The sequence below is a fragment of the Zeugodacus cucurbitae genome, chromosome 5 (assembly GCF_028554725.1).
Source record: "Zeugodacus cucurbitae isolate PBARC_wt_2022May chromosome 5, idZeuCucr1.2, whole genome shotgun sequence".
NCBI classification, from domain to species: domain Eukaryota; kingdom Metazoa; phylum Arthropoda; class Insecta; order Diptera; family Tephritidae; genus Zeugodacus; species Zeugodacus cucurbitae.
In genome coordinates, this window is record NC_071670.1 from 6021751 (window position 1) to 6044113 (window position 22363).

At 33.7% G+C, this 22363-nt stretch overlaps 1 protein-coding gene and 1 long non-coding RNA gene across 3 annotated transcripts in view; one reads left to right on the forward strand and one right to left on the reverse strand.

Annotated features, from left to right (window-relative positions):
• The window catches only part of LOC114804745 (uncharacterized), an 80236-nt gene that overhangs the window by 16174 nt on the left and 41699 nt on the right, over positions 1–22363 (reverse strand). The window contains exon 3 of the long non-coding RNA XR_003752874.2: positions 11459–11559. This is a non-coding gene — a long non-coding RNA (uncharacterized LOC114804745). The remainder of the gene's footprint in view (positions 1–11458; positions 11560–22363) is intronic.
• LOC105218558 (insulin-like growth factor 2 mRNA-binding protein 1) overlaps positions 3342–22363 on the forward strand; it is a 53212-nt gene continuing 34190 nt past the window's right edge. The window contains exons 1-2 of one of the 2 annotated variants that reach the window (XM_029044383.2): positions 3342–3926; positions 8765–9197. In XM_029044383.2, coding sequence (XP_028900216.2) covers positions 9085–9197 — 113 coding nt within the window. In that variant the 5' untranslated portion in view covers positions 3342–3926; positions 8765–9084. The remainder of the gene's footprint in view (positions 3927–8764; positions 9198–22363) is intronic. The other variant, XM_029044378.2, reaches the window with a different exon arrangement.

Sequence of the window (22363 nt, forward strand, 5' to 3'; positions counted from 1 at the left end):
TATTACTTGACACATGCGACAATATTTTAGGCGAACGGCCTAATATGGCATGTACACATGTAAGCTCACACTTGGCTCCAAAACGCGAAACGGTTTTTTTTTTTTTTTTTTTTGAGTGCAGTATTCGCAAAAATCAAGCAAACACTCACCGAGCACCAGTTACACTCAAACATTTTTTGGCAGTTTACAGATATGTATGTATGTGTGTTGTTGGTTTTATTTTTTCGGTTTTGTTGCTTTTAATGATTTTTTACCTTTTACAAGCAGCTGCTCAGCGCGCTCAACATACATGTGTGCGATGTATTTGTTTGAGCGCCATTGAGCAGCGACGAGCGCCGTCACTGTGTGTATGTTTTTGGTTGCAGTTTGTTGGAATTTCAGTCACACAAACACACACTCATACACACAAGCGCATATACAAGACTTTGTTAAATAAAGTGAAAATGAAATATTCGACACAAATACACACACACACATGTATATAACAGTACATGTTTGAGTGAGTGCTTACACGCATACCACTTCAAAAAGCATACTTAAGCTTTATGCCGTGTGTGTGTGTTGTTGCTGCTGTTGTTGGCATATTTTCGGCAATCGCGCCTGGCCAAGTGACAGCAAAGCGCCGACCGTCCAGTCAGTGTCTGAAAACGTTCCTAACCGTAAGCAACGGAGAAGACGACGAGCCGGAGTGCGCAAGTCAGTACCAAAAAGACAAGACGGCAAGACCCGACCCGATAGAAAGCACAAAGTCAACGCTGAACGCAATCAAGACCTAGACCAAGACCTAAAACGAAGATGACGTGCAAATTAGAGCGAACTACCAAATGAACGAACGACCAACCGACTGACTGATTGACTGACTGTCGTTAAGACAAACCGCCCAGTCAAATGACCGCTAAAGACGCCGCTGGCAGTTCATCTAGCCGAGACGAGCCGAAAAAAGTTTTTGTGCTTTTTTGCTATTTTCATGGTTTTTTTTTTGTTTTTTGATTACTTAAATATACTAAACACACTTTCCAACGCCGACACGATTGTGTGTGCTTTTTTTAACGAACGCCAACGACAAGAACGACGACTGTGTGCCGCGCGTTTCGCTATTTTTAATTCGTTTGTTGTTAACAAAAAAAAAAAAAAAACAAAAGAAATACACAAACACACATACAGATGTTTAAATTAAAATTAAAAAAAAAAAATTACTGCAACAATTGTTTGAAAATTAATAAATAAAAAAATATATAAAAAATAATAATTAAAAAAAAATATTTAAAAAATTCAAACAAAAAATGAATGGCGCCAAGTCATTGGTAGAAAGACAAGTGCAAAAGTGTTAAATTTTTTTTTGTTAGTTTTAAGCACATTTTTTAAGCAACTAAGACACTTTTAACAATATTACACAAATATAAACAATTTACAAGCAACAAAAAGTGCATATAAACAATTTGTGTGCTATCAATATTTCAATGGCATTTATTTCAAAATGCTTAATTTTGGGAGAGAATAAATACATTTTTTAAAAATAAAAATTTTATAAAAATCAAATAATACAAAAAAATTGTTTAAAAATTAGTACAAATTTTGACTTAATTTATATATAATATACACACAGTATATATATTTTATATAAATATATTTATAAAAAAAAAAGAAAAAATTAAAAAAAAATTAAATTGCCCAAAAGAGTAATAAAATTATAAATTATTAAAATGTAAAGTATAAAAATGTCTATAAAAATTATAAAATGAAAATTATTCTTTAAATAAAAAAAAAAATTTAAAATAATTTTCTAAAAATAAAATTAAAAAATTACTAAATTTAAAAATAATATAATAATATAAAAAATTATAAAATGAAAATTATTCCTTAAATGAAAAAAAATCATTAAAAATAATTTTCTAAAAATAAAATTAAAAAATTACTAAATTTAAAAATAATATAAAATGCATTTGTTAAAATAATCAATGTGAGCCAAAAACCAACAAAAAATGTAATGGAAAAAGTAAGAAATATAACTAAATGAATTAAAAAAAATCACACCTAAAAATTTAAATATTAAAATTGACACAAAAAACTATTAAAAATGTTAATACAATTATAGTAATAAAAAAATTTTGAAAATTTGCAAGAAAACATAAATGGTAATAAATTACAAAAATAAAAAAAAATAGAAATAAAAACAAAATAAAATAAAAAAAAAAAAATAATATAAAAATTAAAAAAATTAAAAATTTATAAATTCGAGAATTTACTAAAAGTTTTTTTAAATATGTCTTATAAATAAAAAAAATAAAATAATTTCTTTTCGTAAATGAAAAATTTTATTTCTTCTATTTACTAATAAATACAAAAATTTTGGAAACTCTTTGCATGTGAAGCTCAAAAATATTAAAATAAAAATATATTATATTACTAAAATAATTTCTATGACGTTAAAAACATTCAATCTGGCAGCACTAATTGTTATAAAAAAATTAAATTTAATGATATTTATTTTAGGTAAAAAAAATTTATACAAATAAATAATAAAATTAATGATAAAAAATTAAAAAATATATTAGTAGAAATAAAAAAATTATACAAATAAATAATAAAATTAATGATAAAAAATTAAAAAATATATTGGTAGAAATATTAATTAAAAAATTAAAAAAATTATTAAAAAAAAATTATGAAAAAATTAATGAAATAAAAATTTATAAAAATATTAATAAAAATTAATTAATAAAACAACAATTAAATAGTAAAACAATTAATAATACAAACAATATTATAAAAAATCCATAAAATCCATATATATTAAACAATTAAATAAAAAATCCATAAAAATTATCAATTCAAGAAAAAAATAATTATAATTAAACTGACAATGCTTGAGACTACTCAAAAGCTATCAAATAAATTGAGACATCATTAAAATTATATTCAATAATTATAACTGACTAATTTATAATTTACCACCAAAATATATAAAATCGAAGCAAAAATACATACAGCTATCTCGGGTAACACCCAAAAAAAGCGAACGCGTTCAAACAATCTAGTTCACTTTAACAAGCTAAAAGACACGCACAAACATAAATATATATGTATGTATATAAAAAACCACAAACAAAATTTACGAAAAGACCAACACGGTCGGCTGACATCATTTGAAAAAATTAGCAACGTAACAAGTTGAACCAAAAAAGCAAATCAAAAACAAAAGCAATAAAAATCAAAAAACACGAACAAATCTATAAATGTTTCTTATACTCAAGCATATATTGTTCTTATAAATTTTAACTTGTCTTTTGTCTTTACACAGCCGCATTTTTTATCAACATTTTTCCCCTTGAAATTATTTTTTTTTTGGTCTTTGGACAAAGTCAAATTCAAGTCAACGTAAATGTCAAATGTTCCAAAACGACGCCGAAATTCCAATAAAAAATTTTTCATAATTTTTCAATTTCGCTAAAACTCACAAAAAAAGAAAACAAACAAAATTTTACAAACAAATTGATCATTGTGACATTTTTTTGTGCGAAAAAAAAATTCTAACAAATTGTAGTGAGAAATTTGTGCAAATTTTTCGGACAATTTTGAGATAAAAATAAAAAAAACAACAAATATTGTGTGCGAACATACAAGCAAACAAAAAAAAATTGTTTTACAAAAATAACAAAAAAAGTGTATAATAAAAAAAAATTCGAAATAAATTGAAATTTTTTACTGGTTCGACGGAAAGTTACCAACTGCAGTGTCTAAAAACAACAACAACTAGCTCTAAAGGTAAATGCATAGCTAAAACAAAAAGCAGCAACAACAAAAACAACAACTTCAAGCGTCGTTGAGCCAGCAAAAGCAAACGCCAGCGTTTTGAGAGCAATCAAAAGCAGTTAAAGTCGCAGCAGCAACAACAGCAAAAAACAACGAGCAGCAGCAGCAAACCTGTACGTGTGTGTCACGAATTGTCAAAATTTTGTTTGTATATGTTTGTGTGTGTGTTTAGCAGAAAAAAAATTATTAAATATTTTTTGCACTCATTTTCCTTCACCCTCCAAACTAATCCACTCTCCATCCCACCTTTGTCACTTCCGCTTGTTGGCATTAGTTCATCAGCCTAGCCTGTCTTGTCCGCCCAACCATGGCTTCTTCATTCAGCCGTCCAACCGATTTGTTAAATTGCCGCACTCTGACATCTTCTCTTTAGCTCTCAGGTACGCTCACGCGTTCTCTCGCTTGCGTTTTTTTTTGTTTGTTCCTTTTCAAACTTTTGTTTTTAGCTTTCATGCACTTTTTTGGCAATGCCCCCCCTGGCAATGTACTCTCTTTCCCATGCGTTTCTTTGCGTAGTTCCTCCCAAAACATCAGTTCAACTTGCCAATCTTGCCGTTATCAGTTCTACTGCATATCTTCATACGCTTTGGCATTCTGTTGAGCACATGTAGTATGTACGTACTTTTTACTGAAAGCTTTTCGTTTGCATCACCTCTGACCGAACTCATCGTTCTTAGACTTATAAAGCTCACATCCACTAAAGAAAAATCCGATCAATGCAGTAGCAGAAAACCAAAATTTTGAGCGCTTGAAAACCCTTCTACTGTCCGCCCAAAGCTCACTTTAGACTACCGATCTGCATACCTTCCGCACGAGATGCTCTCGCTGGCTGAGTATTTTTTTTAAATATCGCTAGTGGTTTATAAATAACAGCCAATTTGGCAGTAAAATCGCATAAAAAGTATCTTAACCTAGCGAATTGGGGAAGCTTAAAGCTCTAAGGAATAAAACTTTCTATAGACCATGGTTTGGGTAATTGAGAAATATAACTTCCTGTATAGAAAATATTAAAGCTTTTAGAGCACTCTTCAAATTATTATCAGAATCTGAATGCTCTCAAGGGTGCTACTGAACACTGTTATAACCCAGAGAATCAATTACGATCTTCTCCGAGCAGTTTGGTTTCTGGACCATTATTGATTTGGAGATCCTCCGATCCTTCAGGATTCAGGAATTACAGTTTTCAAAGATGGCAGAAGAAAGTAGACGTCTAGAATCTGAAAATCTTTGTTCGAGATTGAGTAGTTTTGATTCTGAGTTCGATACGCAAAATCAGCTTATTTTACGCTATGGAAATGGACCTTGCATATTCCAGCACATATTCTTAACTGCTTGAGCTCATTAGATGAACATTTTGGAACAATTTGTCGTAAAGATATGTCATAAGATTGACCTTTTTTGTTTCTTTCATGAACATGTTGTTAATTTCTCATTAGATGCAATGAACCTTCGGAAAAAGTTTTTATCAACAAATTGTCGAGAATATATTTCTTGAGATTGACCTTTATTATTTTTTTTCATGAACACGTTCTTGAGTCTCAATGAGTCAATGAAGCTTATAAACTCTAGGATACTTTGAGGTTCGATGTAATTAACCTTTGAATACAGCTTGAAGATCACTTTGTTTGAAAGGAAGTATGAGAAATTTTAAAAACTTTTAAACGATCTTTGGCGTTAACTTTTGGGGTATATTTTTTAGTTTGTCTTATCATATTGGAAATCCTACAAAGATGCGATTGAACGCATGAGTTGAAGAAGAGATCGCTGAACTGTCGTCACATTTTAGAATGTTCTGAGGACAAGCTAGGTAAAACCTCAAAGTATTTCTTCGATCTATTAAGCGTTCTTAGCTTGGAAACCTTTTGTTTTAAGGGTTAGTTAAGTTGGATAGTTTCAAAACCTTGAACGATCTTCGGCGTTAACTTTTGTGGTATGTTTTTGAGTTTATCTTAGAAGAGAGAAGAGGTATCCATATGTTGTGAGCTCGAGCGTCTCGAGTCTGAGATTGATTAACAACCGTTATTAGATTAGATTAGATTTGAGTTTATATCTCAAAACTCAAGATTTCTGAACTATGTTTTAGGTATTCTTTCGACAGTACAATCTACAACTATATACAACCAATATGCTGGAAGCTTCGTGTTTGTTTTTGTTAATGGAAAAAATACTATTTAATTAACTGTATATATTTTTTCTATATTTAAATAATTTGTTTGCTACTAATGCTATTTATAAAACTAAAAATAAATATTGAAAAAAAAATGCAAAAAACTACAAGAATGTAGTTCTTAGTTTCCGCGCCATTTATTCACACTTCCAGCTGGACTGGTTTTTATCACTTCATCAGTCACAACTTCATAATTTTCATAAACTACGAGCGTCACATAAAAATCAATTCATAATAAAAATTAGAAAACAAAAAAAAAAAACCTTTTTTGAATGCTCAACGAATTATGCTAATGACCTCATAAAATACGCACGCACACATATTCTAAACTCGATTGATTAGTGAATATTTCAACGAGTATGTATGTATGTATTGAAAGCAAATTATCGATTGTTTATGTTTGTTATATGGCGCATGCGAATGATTTGCTGTCGAATGCAGTGTCCTGTACTGTTATGGGCACATAATATTGGATGCCACACTGAAAATATTCAACATACATATATATACATATTTATATATACCAATGATGTCATTTGCGCTAGGAAAAGCTTGGAGTGAAAGTTATCTTGTAGATGAGCATAACAACAATAACAATGTGTACAACCTGTATGTCTTTGGCATTTTGTACATACGTGTTTCATTCGCCATGCAATTTAACTTTTTGAATACTAATATCTTATCATTTATTTGTTTTGTTTTTGTTTTTATTGTTTTCAAATTCTTTTTCGCTCTTCATTTGCATTTGTCGATTGCATTAATTCATTCATTTTTAAATTCCAATCGTTTGCTTTGATCTTTACGCTTGTCGTAAAGTAACCGTTAGGTTAACTGATATAAAAAATTGTTTGATTTTTTCGTGAGTAGCTTTTGAAGGCTTTTAAGCACAATTTTTGTTGTCTAGCCAAGCGCATAAATGAGAAGTGACAACAGTTTTGACCGAAAATCGACAGTAAATTGCTTCGATTTAATTTAGATGAACTTTACTGCAAGTGCTAAGTTAACTGATCAATAAAAACAAGTTATCCGAAAGCAACGGATAAGTCAAAACTGCAAATTTTACAAAATTGGCACTGCATAAGCATATAACTCTGAGGAATATGTAATTTTTAATATTTGTAAACGCACAAAACAAACGGATAACGGTTTTTCAAGTACAAAAATAAATATTTGTTAGAAATAAAGCGTTTAATGTGTGTTATTTGCTACTCATGAACGCCGGATAACGGATTTACTACATTTATAGTACTCTAAGAGGCACAAATGAAGTCAATATAGTGTTTCAGCAGCTTTCTGCATGTGCGGATAAAGTTATATGCGAGCGGATAAGCATAACATAAAGTTTTTTGAAAGTATATGATTTAAAAACACCACCGCTATGCATGATAACCATTAAAAGAAAAAAAGTGCGCTCAATTAAGTAACTAAATATGAATAAATTTCTTAAAACAATTTAATATGTGTTTCTTGTCTTTTGCAACTACGGATAACGCAATTACTACTTTAATATATATTAAATAGCTATTTAAACAATATTCTCATATTCAAAACTTTCTGAAAACATAGTTTTCACATTATCCGAGAGTGGACAAAACGAAAATTTGCGTTTTGCAACTACGGATAACGCAATTATTACTTTAATATATATTAAAAAGCAAGCTTGACTATTATTACTTGCTAAAAACTTTCTGAAAACACAGTTTTACATTATCCGAGAGCGGATAAAACGAAAATTTTGGCATTGATTATATCAAAGCCTTTTATATGTATAAAAAACTATTTCACATACTAATCTTTAACTAATTGAGTTGTAAAAAATCGTTTTATTTGTCATTGGATAAGCCGGATAACTTGTTATTATGCAAATAACCAATAAAAAAGCTTATTTTATAAGATTTTGTGCGCTATTTCAATGCGGTTGATAATATTAAGCCTTGAAACATTTGCTTAATCAGTTTAGTAACTCGTTACAATATACGGACAACGCGGATAAGGCGTATAAAGCTTTCGGATAAGTTGTTTAAGCTCTTTTAACTTAATTTCACTTGAAAAACAGTTTATTTTTTAAAAATTCACAAAGTTTTTTGTTGACGGATAAAATTTTAAAACTTATTTTGACTACGGATAAACATTTTTAGCTTGATACAATATTTAAAATATTTTTCTCACTTGCTTAAGCATACGGATAAAGCGCTAATACAGCGGATAAAGCGCTAGTACAGCGGATAAAGCGCTAATACAGCGTATAAATCTTTAACTTTGCATTTAACATCTATTTTCCCATAAACATTTTCTCAACACACATACTGACACACATGCACTCAATTGGATAATTAGGATGAGCGAATTCCACAGATTTTACAAATTTAATTATTATCTTTGTTTAGCTGTCAACCTGTTTTGATCGATAATTAATTAGCGCGACAAAGCAAGACACCAACAAAATAAAAAAAAAAACCGAAAACAAGAAACACACACAACAAACGTGATTTAGCAAACTGCCATTGTCAACGCGCCGTATGAACAAGCGCTGCCAGACTTCATGGCTATCAACGTATGAGCAACAGCACACCGTTAACCCCGCCACCAACAAGCTACAACTTTTGTTGCTGACGCGCGCTTCTGCTCAAATTTGCGCTACACGCTTTTGTGTGACTTTAGAAAAAATTTACAAAATTATTTTAAAAAAATTATGTATTTATGTATGTATGTATGTAAACGCTTTTTATACAATTTTTATTAAATATTTGTGTTAATTTTTTTCTTTTCTTTTTTTCGTTGTAGGTTTTTGGCAAATTATTGACATTTAACATTGAATTTGTACAAAATAAATAAACAATTGGATTAAAAAAAAATTACAAAAACGAAAAACTAAATTTCAAATCAAGCAGTTCAAAATTAAATTAAAAAAAAATTAAATATTTTAAAATTTTATATTTTGCATTTAAATACTAAAAGTGAATTTTAGTATTTGTTGTTTATACAAAAAGCAAGCCAAAAAATCTACAAAAGTTAACATTCCAAAAAATTTGCGCTAAAGCACAAAAAAAAATTGTCAGTTTTTAAATTTTATAAATTCAAAAATAAATAAGCAACGCAAAAACATGGCATCTGAGATGGATCAATTTGCTGACTTGGAATTGTCAAAGGAAGATCGCGAACAGATTTTTGATCCACCTTTGGATCGACAACCGTTGGAAGGTGCTGGCACCTCAAGGTATTTAACAAAAAAAAAAAACATACAAAAAAATTGAAAATAAAAATTTCATACATTTACTAACAACAAAATCGAAAAAAATTTAAAATAATGTAGTTGCCACTAACCGATATTATTTGACTGCTAATTATTTTAATCAATTTAATTTTTTATGAAAATGCTTATATACTTATAAACGCTTGTAGAATTTTGCTTTATATTTTGAAAAAAGAAAATTCACAAAAATCGCTTATTTGCATATTGCGGATAACTTCCGCTACTGTTCGGATAAAATAAAAAATAAAAAAAATTAAATTATCCAAACATATTTTTTAAAACCTTAAAATATGCATACAAGTGTTTGTAAGCTTGAAAATTTCCCGAAAAAAAATTCAACGCTGTCCTTGTAAATGCAACACTGCGTATGCGCTACACTCCACAGCGCTTTCTAACGTATACAGTCAGCGGAAACGGATGTGCATAACAAAGCACAAATATTTTTCACGTCTTGCCGCTAAAAATCATAACTATCTAAGCATATAATGGGAATAAAACAACAAAAAACTGAAAAAAAAAATTGAAAAAACTCTACTGAATGCAAAATTAAAGGCAGGGCCAATGTCTATTAAATACCGGCTAATTTTTGCCACATATAAATTAGGCATATCAAAATACGCAACGACATGCCCACACATATGCAACCCTCGCAGATACGCACATAAAATGGGCGCTCCTTTACGTGTAGGGTGCTTACCAAATAAGGGAAAAACTAATACAAAAAAACGCACCCCTCCTCATAAAAAATCATTAAAGAATCAGAAGACACAGATGTACGAGTATCTAATACAACAAAAATATGCAGCAAGTACAGTTGCAACAAACAAAATTTTATTGAAAAAAAAAACTAACAATGCATTTGAAAATTTTTGAATAGGTTGTATAGCATGCTAACTGACATAAGAAATATGTGAAAAGTGCTCAAATGTTTTATTTTGCTAGCGGATAAGATATTTTATGCTTCTACAGCTGTGTCTTCGCTGTTCTGATTACTATTTTAAGCAATTTTAGTGCATAAAATAATATTTTACGCGAACGGATAAACCACTTTTCAGTGAAATTGCTTTCAAATTAACACACAAGCAAAAATTAACTACTTTAATGTTTATCCGCATGCTCGGATAATTTATTTTTCACAATAAAAGATGTTATTCTTAAAATTGACAAGCAATTACTGAGTCGGATAACAGATTTTGAAACTTTAGATGTTTATCACTACGTTATAGCTTTTTTTTTTGGCATTTTTTGCCATCTTTTAATAATAGAATAAAAATTCAGTTTAACGGATAAGCCACTCTTCAATGAAATTATATAAAAAGTAGCTCACAACCACAAAATTTACTACTTTAATGCTTATCCACTTACTCGGATAATTTATTTTTCACAATAAAACATGTTATTCATAAAATTGACAATCAATTACTGAGTCGGATAACAGATTTTGAAACTTTAGATGTTTATCACTACATTATAGCTTTTTTTGGCATTTTTTGCCATCTTTCAATAATTGAATGAAAATTCAGCTTAATGGATAAGTTGCTTTTCAATGAAATTGTATGAAATATAGGTAACAACCATAAAATTTACTCATTTAATGCTTATCCGCATACTCGGATAACTTGATTTTTACAAGCGCTGCTAGACTAAGTCACTTTTTAGTGAAATTGCTTTCACAGCAGCTCGCAAGCAAAAAATGAAATACTTTAATGCTTATCCGCCTGCTCGGATAACTCATTTTTCACAATAAAAGAGTTTGTTCATAATTTTGAAAAGCAATTATGGAGTCGGATAACATATTTGGAAACTTTATATGTTTCTAAAAGGTTTATTTTTTGCATACCAACAACAACTAATGTATTATTGATTAAAATATATATAATTTGTTATACATATGATAAAATTTTATGCGGTTAAATAGTTTTGATGCATATGACATATTTTCAAGCTTCTAAGAACTTTAGCTCTTTGACTCATTAAGATTAATTAGTTCAATGGGTTCTAATATGGTATTCAAATCAAGTATTTCCTTATTTTAACAACATTTTTGACACCTCGGATAATGCTTTTCACAGCCTTTTACGGTTTTTTAACTTCACTTAACATGAGGAAAGCTATATCAAGTTATCCTGCATGCGCGGATAAAAGTTAAACAACACGGATAACACTTAAACAACACGGATAATATAAAAACAACATAGATATCAAAAAATCTTATTGAAACTTACATTAATTGCTTGCTGTGAAAGTTTCTGGCATTACGTCTTATATTTTTTCCAGTTTTAAACCACCTTTGTCATCGAAATTCAAGTGCTGGCAGGCAAAAAATCTAAAAAAAAAATAAATAGAAATTTTAAATTGATTTTTTTTCTGCCGCAAAAAAGTATACAATTACACTTCATGCACGCACATGTCCTTGCTGCCCACAGGCGAGGCACAAAATCACGCATACAAAAGACATGTTAGCCAAATGTTTGCTGCTTAGCAGCAAATCACTCTATTGGGGTTGTGGCATTTCATCAAATGGAAAACTAAAAATATTTCAAACTTTTTTTGCAATTTTTTTTTGGCCTACACAACGACAAATGCGCGTATAATACGCGAAGAAAAGACAACAAGCGTCTTCAATAATGTGACTGGAAAAAAAGTTAAGAAAAATAAACTGCCGCAGGGCTATCTCTTACGTACCTTGCTTGATTAGAAAACCTAACAATGTACATTTATGTGTGATTATTTTTTTTTTTTTACTTTTTTAATTGTTTAATTTTCTGTATGAATTGGAATTTTGCATGCCGGATTTTAGGGACATTCTAAGACGCTGCATAATCTACATACATATATATATATATAAAAGAGTGTGCGCGCCTGCGAACTAGTTTCCCATGTTATCCCTTTTGGTATTTGTTTGTTGTTGTTGTTGTTGTTGCTTTACAAAGTACACATTCTTTTTTTTCAAGTGCCAACTTTTGAATACCCGAAAATTTTCTACTAATTTTTTGGCGGTGGTGTCTTTTTTGTTCGTGTTGTTGTTGTTGTTGCTGCTATCTTTTTCACAACACTACATACATAGAACGCAACAACAACTGCACACACTTAACATGTTCTACATATGTATAAGTATAATGCTCAAAACTGCTCCTTCTTCCTGTGGCGCTTCCTGTCATCCCACCGCACGCCTCTTCCATACCCAGCAGTACGCCTCTGCTTGAAGCACTTCACACAGCTCACAAAGCTTCTGTGTATCTCACACGCCATGCTTTATGCTGCCAGCGCCGCCGCCGCTCAGCAGCTTCCTTTCACACAAATATTCATACAAACATACATATATATGTGTAGATATGTATGACTGTGGCAGTTATGTCGCTTTTACCGGCAATTTGTCTCTCATAGTTTGGCCAACATTAGCCAGTGACACTGACAGTGGTTGTCATACATAATACAGGCAAATGAGTGAGTGTGTGTGTGTGTGTATCCTTTATGTTTGCCACAACGCCGCTCTAAGCACAACTACGCACTTCTAAATTCACTTAGAACACTTTTGCTAGGTAACATAGCGGCATTCTTTACTTTACTTCACTTTTTTTTCTTGAAGTCTCCTTTTTTGCACGTGCGCTTGTACGCGCTTGCGTGACCAGCTCTGCAACGGCTGCTGTTGCCTGGCAGCTACAAGCAGCCTAAGCATACACTGCTTGACTGCGTTTCCCTCAAATAGTTTAGCTTTTTCCCCCAAATTTACTTTTTTCCAACATTTTTTTCTGTTCACTACAACCTTATTGTTGTTGTTGCTGCTGCTCATATTTGCTCCTTTGACACCAGCCATGTTGTGCGTTTATTTCTGTGCAAATGAGTTACAGTTGCGCGCTTCACATGTCACATGCGTGGAAAAAAATTGTGTTTGCCACACTACTGTTACTTTGTTGCATAACGTAACAACAACAACAATAGTGAAGACAAAAAAAAATTTGGTTCGCATCCTTCACTTGCCTTGCGTTGGCTTGTTAGCAAGGGTTATTATGCTTGAAAATGTCTTTCTTCTAAAATTTCATTTTTTTTCCTACCTTCTTGATTTCTTTTATCTGCTGAAATCATCCCCTCACCTTGCATGTGTTGCATCATTTGATTCCCATCGATTATGTAATGTTAAAAAATTAGCTCGTATGCATTGCATTTTTGATTGACAGTCAAATTAGTTGAAGCGCAAATGGCAAAAAAAAAAATTCAAATAAAATAAATCAGAAAATGCAAATACAACAAAAACACTTTGAAAACAATAAACTTCCTTTTTTGGGGAATTTTTATTTTTGACAAACTTGCAATCTATTTAGTATGCGCCTGCTGATGAGGTGATAATAACATTTCACATTCAGTCAAACAATAGTTTCCCACTTTTTTTTTTGTGCTCTGTACGCCTGGCGCCCGCTGCATAATTCATCATTCTCAAAGCGTACTTATCAGCATTTGCATTCAAAAGTCAGCGCTCGCAGCTTCCACAATTGCATTTCCACTTAATTGACTGTTTAAGGACACATAATCAAATAAGTATATTTCGGAAAATCAGCAGTCGGTAAGGTTGATGCGCTCCAAGAGTTCAATACCTCACAAATGCTAGCTTTCGATCTCTTAGTGCTTAATAAAGTTCGTAGTCGCATTCAATATAACTGCACACCGAGATCTCACAACTTTAAGTGATCCTTTTCATTTTGTATGGTTATAAGATACTTTCTCCCAAGTCTGTGCTTTTGATCATTTTGTCATTGAAGTCAGAGATCTTTTGACTTCTGACTATTCTATTACAACTACCGCACCGATCAAAATCTCAGCGAACTCAACATTCCTTACTACTGCATTAAGATCTCTCAAAAGCTTCAAGTGATCTTTTGCATTTTGTATGTTTATAAGTTCCTTCCTACCAAGTCTACGCTCTAAAAGTTCCTTTTGTTATTAAAGTCTGCTAAAAGTCAGTGATCTTTCGACTTCTGACTGATCTATGAAGTTTGTAGTTGCCTTCAATACCACTTCCACATCGAGATGTATCAAGAAATTTAAGTGATCCTTTATATTTATAACATTTTTTCTGTGTATATTTGATAGAACTTCAGAAGTAAAAAGGTCAGAGCTGTTAAACTTGTCAAACAGTCGAGCCGTTAAACTCTTCCTCAAGTTGTAAAACTTTCTTCCACAGGCTTCCACAGGTGTGTATAAGAATACTTATTCACACATTTAAGATTTCATTGAGAGCTAATAAGCTCAGTAAATTGCCTTCAGAGCTTTAGCAGAGTTTTATTTCACACTTTGAGCCAAAATTTTTGATCCATCGTTGTCCTTTGAGCACAAAATCTAAGCTTGAATTCACATTTCTATATCTCGTTATCCTCAACTACCGCGGTTATAAAGCTCCGAGGACATAAAGCTCAGAGGTTAAAAATCTCTGAAGTTATAAAGTTTCAAGAAATTGTCTTCAGAGCTCCAGCTCAAAATTCTCTTAGATTTGCAAACGAAATCTGTGAGCCAACGATGTCTCTAACTCTAAGTTCGCATACACATTTTCAATCTTCAAGCTCGATATCTTCAACTGCCGTGGTCATAAAGTTCCGATGCCATAAGGGTTAAGAAACTGACTTGAGAGCTCCAACTCATATATTTCTGACACATGGTGCCGAATTCTCTGGACCAACGATGTCTCTGAGCCCTAACTCTAAGTTTGCATACACATTTTCAATCTTCAAGCTTGATTAATAAAGTTCTGAGATTGTAAAGCTCCGATGTTATAAAGCTTCACGAAACTGCCTTCAGTGCTCCAGCTTAGACTTCTTGTCATTTCGCGATGAGCCAAAGATATCTCAGAGCAGAAACTCTGAGTTCGTACATCTTCTGAGGGTATAAAGCTCCGATATCATAAAGTTCTAAGGTCATATACCTTCAGATCTCCACTCAGAATTATCTGATTCCCCGATGTCTCTGCGCACAAACTTTAAATATCAATACCTCATACTCGACATTTCCACCAAGATCGGAAAACTATTCTTACCGACAGCTTACCATTAACAATGGCAGTGACTCCCTGCCCGTATCCTCCCACTGGAATTTTTGATATATTTCATCGAAGATTTTCCAAAAAACCGCGGCTCTTCACCAAATATATCTAAACAGTAACTTATAAGTGATACATTAAATTTTACTACGTCTCGAGCTCTATTTTTTCCCCCACTTTTTTATAACAAATTTATAAACGCGCAATAAACAAGTCGAAGCATTGGGTTAAAAAAAAACTGAACTCAGCACATTGAGCTTGAGCTTGGTTCGCCACAGCTGTTCGCCAAATTTGACGACAAAACTAATACGAATTCGTACTAGCTTGGCTAACTTGGCTGATGATGCCGATCGCCAGTGATGGCAATAATTGATGCAGCACACAATTAGCATTGTTATTAATAATAAAATACGAGATTACTTGAGTACTGCGGAATTGACTCGAATGCATACCAAGCGTTGTTGTGGCGGTCAAAACTGGCGATCAGCAGCAGAAATGGCTTAAAGGCGCCGCCGCAACAATGTAGCGAGCGCATAAAATATGCGTAAACGTCAGCCGTATTGTTTTTGCTTTTCTTTTTGTGGTCGAAAACAAATTGTTTTGCCTAAGTTTGAAATGCAAAAGCGCTTTTGAGTCAATTTCAAGCGAACGCCAAAAGACGTCAGCAGTAGCCGCAGGAAAGCGCTTAGCGGTTAGCGTGGAAACGAGTTTTACTACAGCTTGCTAACATTGAATGGAATGCTAACAAAGTGAACACTAATTGAAGCGAGTTACAACAACAATTAGTTGCTTATGGAATATTTCTTGGTTGTCGGCGTTCGAAATCAAGTTAGCTCGGCATCGTACTCTATGCGACCAGCTACAGGATGCAACAGCATTTGTTTTTTGGCGGGATACTGTTGTTTTCATGTCTTCATGTTTTCAATCAGCAGGTAGCTGCTGACTGTTGGCAGCGTGTGCAAATCTCCGCAGGAAGCGTGCGCGTAAACACCCACTCAGCGAGACAAAGCAATTTCCGTTTCGCCAATCACGGCTTTTATACTGCCACACATCCATACATACAGCTGTATTTCAGTTAGAAAAGTGTTTAGAAATGATTTATTGTACACGGTGTTGTTTTGCTGTTGTTATTTCTATAGCTGCCATGCTACAACACGTTATGAATTTGTATAAGCAAAAACATATTGTACGTGACCTTTCCCAGCCCGGTGGTAGCCGTAATATGGCTATGGCAAAAATCCATGCTGTTTTCATTGTTGTTGCTTGTCTCTCACTCTCTCACTGAAGTGCGGCTTCTTTGCTTTGACGTTTTCATTCATTTATTGCGCTTGATCTTGTCAGCGCTACACGCTCTGACGTCCTGTACAACAACGCCAACAATACTAAATCAAAGTTTTCGTTTGCATATTTGTTATTTTTATTTTTACATAATATTGCGGCTTCATCAACTTAAACAAAATTCGCATTACATTTAGCTCTCTGTTCGCTCACACTTGGCGTCGTCCAATTCACGGATTTGCAATGTGTGCGCTTACAGCTCCTGCCTTTTGACTATAAACGCTACATCTGCTGCTACCTTCACTTAGCAACACCAATTTTGAAAGCACTTCACTATCGTGTGCGCAGTGGCGTAGCCCGCCGAACGCAGATAATCTTCCAAAATTGCAGGCATTCGAATTTTTGTTAAGTGATCTAGACATTTCATACTGTTTCAAAATTTGCTTTTTCGATTTTTTTTGAAATTTGAAATTTTCGAATATCAATTAATTTGGTAATATTATATATTTAGAAATATATTCAAAGATTTTCATTATTTAAAAATATTGCATTTTCAAATTTTTTTCGAAGTTCGAAATTTTTGAAAATAGATAATTTTGTAATATAAATGGAAATAGATTCGAAGATCAAGGCGTTTCAAATTTTCTTATCCTAAATTTTGAATTTTCGATTTTGTTCGAAATTCGCAGTTTTCGAAAATCAATAAATTTTTTTTTATTATTAGAAATACATACATAGATCGACGCATTTTATGTTTCATTTGCCTAATTATGCATTTTCGAAATTTCGAAAATTTATAATTTTGTAATATAATTAGAAATAGATGCGAAGTTCAAGGAGATTCAAATTTTCTTATCCTAAATTTTGAATTTTCGATTTTTTTTGAAATTCGAAATTTTCGAAGATCAATTAATTTGGTAATATTAAATATATAGAAATATATACAATGATCGACTGACGCATTTTATGTTTTCTTAGCCTAATTATGCATTTTCGAAATTCGAAATATTTGAAAATCAATTAATTTTGAATATTTTTAGAAATTATATACAAAGTTCGAAGCATTTTATGTTTGCTTATTTAAAAATATTGTAGTTTCGAATATTTTCCGAAATTCAAAATTTTTGAAAATCAATTAATTTCTGGGTGTATTCAAAGATCGAGGCATTTCATATTTCTTATCCTAAAAATATTGCATTTTCAAAGTGTTTTGAAATTCAAAAATCAGTTAATTTCAGAATATATTAAAACATATTTTTTAAAATCGAGACATTTCGGGTTTCCTTAGTTTAAATTTAGCATTTTCGAATTTTTTTCGAAATTCGAAATTTTCTAAAAACAATTAATTTAGATTTAGGACCCAATATTTCTTATATTACATATAGAGAAATTGAATGTTTTTATGTTTGAAAATCGTTAACTATCGATTATTTTGAAGTGTTCAGACGGCCAAAACAATTAACATGACGTACATATACTGAATAAGTAGCACGCTTAGTTTCTTAAAAGAGCCTGCAATACAAAATGCCAGCAACTCTTAGATTCCCCCTCTACAAAGCAAGTACAACATAGCCACTGTGCTGCAGCTTAGTATATCCTCGCTACCTGAGCAACAAATTTTCGGCAGCATACGCTAACACGCCTTCTCTATATGCATACATACATACATACAAAATGTATGCAAACATGTTTGTATGTATGTAGAGATAAAAATATTTGTATGTCTGTAAACCCCGCATAAGCAACTCTGCTTTCAATATTAATATGTATGTATGTATGTACGCATTCACATGGTCTTTTGTTTCTACAAGAGCATAGCTTCTATTGCCGAAATATTATTGAGAAAAAAATCATATGTATGTGTGTTTAGTTGTGTTTGAAGCAGCGCATACAAAGCGAAAGGTATAAAAATTTAACCTTGAATTATTTCTGCTGCACACACACCGACCGGCTACCAGCAGCAGTGGCAGAGCAACAGCATCCAGCCGTCCCAAATGCGAATGTACCTATATACATATGTATGTATGTACGGCTGTAGGTTAGGTATACATATATTTTTAATGTTTTGTTGTTATTGTCGTTGTTGGCAATGTGATCCTTTGCCGCCAGCCATACCTTAAGCGATTTTAGGTTATGAATTTGAGCGCCGCCACCGTCAACGCTGCTATTTGACTGCTGTTTGGACACCTTTGCTGCTATGTGCGTTTAACAATGTTGTTGTTATTATGTTATTGTTGGTTTTGTTTTTTTCGATTAAACGTACATACATTTGTATTTAAGATTTCTTTGTATGCATTTTTCGGACTGTATGTACATATGTAGTTTCTTCTCTTATTAGTTCATTTTTACGGCGCTTGGTATGCACTGATTGCTGTCACACCGTCATACCCTCGTATGCACATATGTATGTATATTTGTACCTTTGTCGCTCTTTTCGTACCTTTAGGTTATGTTATTTGTTAGTTCATTAGAAATTTCTGAGAATTTTGTATGTCCTAAATACATACAGACCGACACACACACACACACACGACAGATACATGAAACGACCTAAATACACAAGGAAAAGGTTTGGAAGCGCTCTTGTGTGCGTCTCTGTGTGCGTTTTTGTAAATTCGTCATGCGCATTATCCCAGCCAGCTGCTTATTTGTTGTATGCGCTCCAAACGGGACTTGATTGCACTAAGTTACTGTACTGCGTTTCGTCCAAACAACGCTCTAATGTGTATAGCTACGCCTGCGCCGTCCAGACCTTGTACAGGATTTGTGAGTAAATGCATGGATTCGCAGATTTGAAGGTTAGGCTTTGCTGCAACGTGGTTGAATTTAATAGAATTGCGCTTTCACCGCTTCTAGAGCTCTTACTAAAACCAAAAAGTGGTACGTACGTCCTCGAGCTCACGTCAAGCCATAGTCGAAGAGTCGTAGCCGTAACCCTAACCTTAGCCGCGCCTGCGCCGTCGAGAACTTGTGCAGGATTTGTGAGTAAAGGTATGGATTCGCAGATTTGAAGGTTAGGCTTTGTTACAACTCGGTTGAATTTAATAGAAATGCGCTAGCGAAGCATATAGAGCTCCTACGTGGTACGTCCACGAGTACACTTCATTTTTGCTTTGTTGCAGCGCGGGTGAAATTTCATAGAAATGTGTTTGAGCGGTATATAGAGCTCTTACAAAAAGAGTTGCAGGTCGTGGTACGTCCTCGAGTTCACTTTAAGGCATACACGGCATACACTTGACATATTTAAGCAGTATCCGTAGCCGCGTGGAATGATGCGCTCAATTTGATGACACTTAATCTCGCAGCATTAACCGTTTCAAATGTACTACCGCGTGGACTTAATCCACTACAGTTGCAACTGTATGTTGATGCATATTCGTGCAGCTGGCGGCTTATAACAACAACTACAGTCCGTCCGACTCTGGCTAAGCAACGCATCAGCGTACCTGTAAAATGAAGCCAGAACCGCACAATACGCATTACGATTTAAGCTACTTACATACAGATGTACGTACATATGTATGTGGTTATAGCGGGGGCTGCCAAACACAGATGCCGGTAGTAGTAAATCGGTAACAGACAAGTTACAAAAATGTTAAAAGAAAATATTGTGCAAACTCGTTAACAAAAATGAAAAGGGAATGCGAATAATGTTACAGATATACATACATATATACAAACAGTAAGTCGTACATTGTACAAGACGGACCGGCCGGCCGGCTGGCCACGGCATGCTCGGAGTAAAAAAAAAACGTAAAAAGTAGTAACCCGATAACCGAAAACGCAACAGTCATGAACAAACGGCAATAGCAACAGTGTGGCTGAATGAAACGCATACGACGAGCTCGAGCTCGAGTCCGAGCCACGCACAGCCAGCTAAATAACAGCAACCGGCACAATATTTTGTACTGCTTTCGTACACATTAATATGTGTGCTTTCTTCACTTTTTCCACCTTGTTTTTTTTTTTTTTTGGCGGCGTGCGGTTCATTGGCCTCGATAAAGTGGCGATTTGGCTGTTTTGATAGCGTTCGCAGCGTCATCAGCTTCAGCGCAGTTGTTGTTGGTCGGTCTATCGGCCGGTCCAACACATACATTGTATACGCATAAATAGGAATATTTAGACCATACGTAAATTTCGACCAACAGAGTAACGTACGTTTGTTTACACGGCCGCGTCAGCAGCTGAGCGTAGTAACAGCCGCTTACAGCGTTGAATTGCCGATACCAATTTGTTTGACGCTATTCTATACACATTTCTAACCACCGCCAGTAACAATAGCAACAACAAGAACAAATTACAATATAGTTTAATCGGTCGATCGGTACGCCGCCAGCCAACTATTATAACGCGTCCCTGGCTTACTTTCATTCCGACTTAATCCACATACAGTATGACTATACGGCGTTGCTTGGTCCTGCTGTTGCAAATTGCAATTTTATCAGCGAAATGCTTTCTCTCCCTTTTCCTGCCTGTGTGCCTGTGTTCTCATTGGCGTTTATGGCGTTCTACTTTCTTTGCAGTGCGCGCTCAGCCCTTTCTTGCTTTCTTCAACGCCGCATTTTGGGGTTGTTGCCAAATGCAATCAACCGGCTTATGTAGGCTACGCTGCGTCAGACGGTCCCGCGCATTTATGTGTTCCCATTTGCTGGCTTTCCGCGCACATCTGTCGCTGTTGCATTACTTTACCATTTATTTATTTATTGTTTTGTTTGCAATTTTTTTTTTTTTGGTTTACTTACTTTTGCATGAAACTTTCTTTCCGTTGCCAAAACACGGGATTCGGGAGTACTGTTGTATCCTTGCAGCTGACTGTACTTTTCGTTGGCAGCAAGTTTGCAGTTTCTTTAGTTAGACTTATCAACTTGATTGGGTCGCCAGTTGATGTAAGAACGCGCTCTTCCCGCGTTCGCATTCTCCGGCCACGTACCTCAAGTCTCGTCTTGGTTACTCTACCGACGGCTACGGTCTGTCTCAACGCCTTTTACCAACTTCCATCAACCGTTCTCGTACACCAAGTTCCGTCGCTGCATCTGGGTTACACCACCAACAGTTGCAATCCGTCTCTACGTCTTTCACCAACGTCTCTCACATTGAATACGTCGATCATCCATCCTCACAACCTGAGCAAGCCAGCGCAGCCACTGGCTGTTAACTCGCTGGTCAATGTCGTGGACCGTATACGATTGTCGTCGCCAACATCTAAAAATCTTGCAAAGGACCTTTCTATATCGTCCCGTATCGTCATACAGAAGCCAAGGCTGTGAGCGAATTGTAGATTGTTAGTTTTTGTCTGATTCCATTATAGGCGCGATTCTCATTGTTATGCTTCGCTAGCCCTCCCATTCAGGAATATTATTCCAAATGAGAACCGAATAAATAATATCAGAGATTCAAAAGTAGCAATAAAACAAAGTTCCTTAAGCTCAAGAGCTCAGGAGCTCAATGTTTTTTTGAAATAGGATCTAGATGATGCGCGTCTATCTCATTGAGTATGTTAGCGAAGACACTTTGACGTTCTAAAATATCAATATTAACACATGGATCAAGTAGTATGTCATACCATACTACAGAATGAGAAGCATAAGTGCTGTCGAATGCTTAGAAGAAGTGTTGACGTGTGACTTATAAAACGGTTATTAAGCGCAAAAGCTCACTTGAAGGCCAAAATTCGTTTGAAGATCAAGAAGAACACCATACTAAATTAAGAATAAATTCTGGTAGATAATAAATGTGAACTTTCTGTAATGCCTAAATGCTGAGTATGAGGTTTTGGTTTGAAGAAAATCATAAAGTGAAGCAACAACAACAATTGTCGTAATTG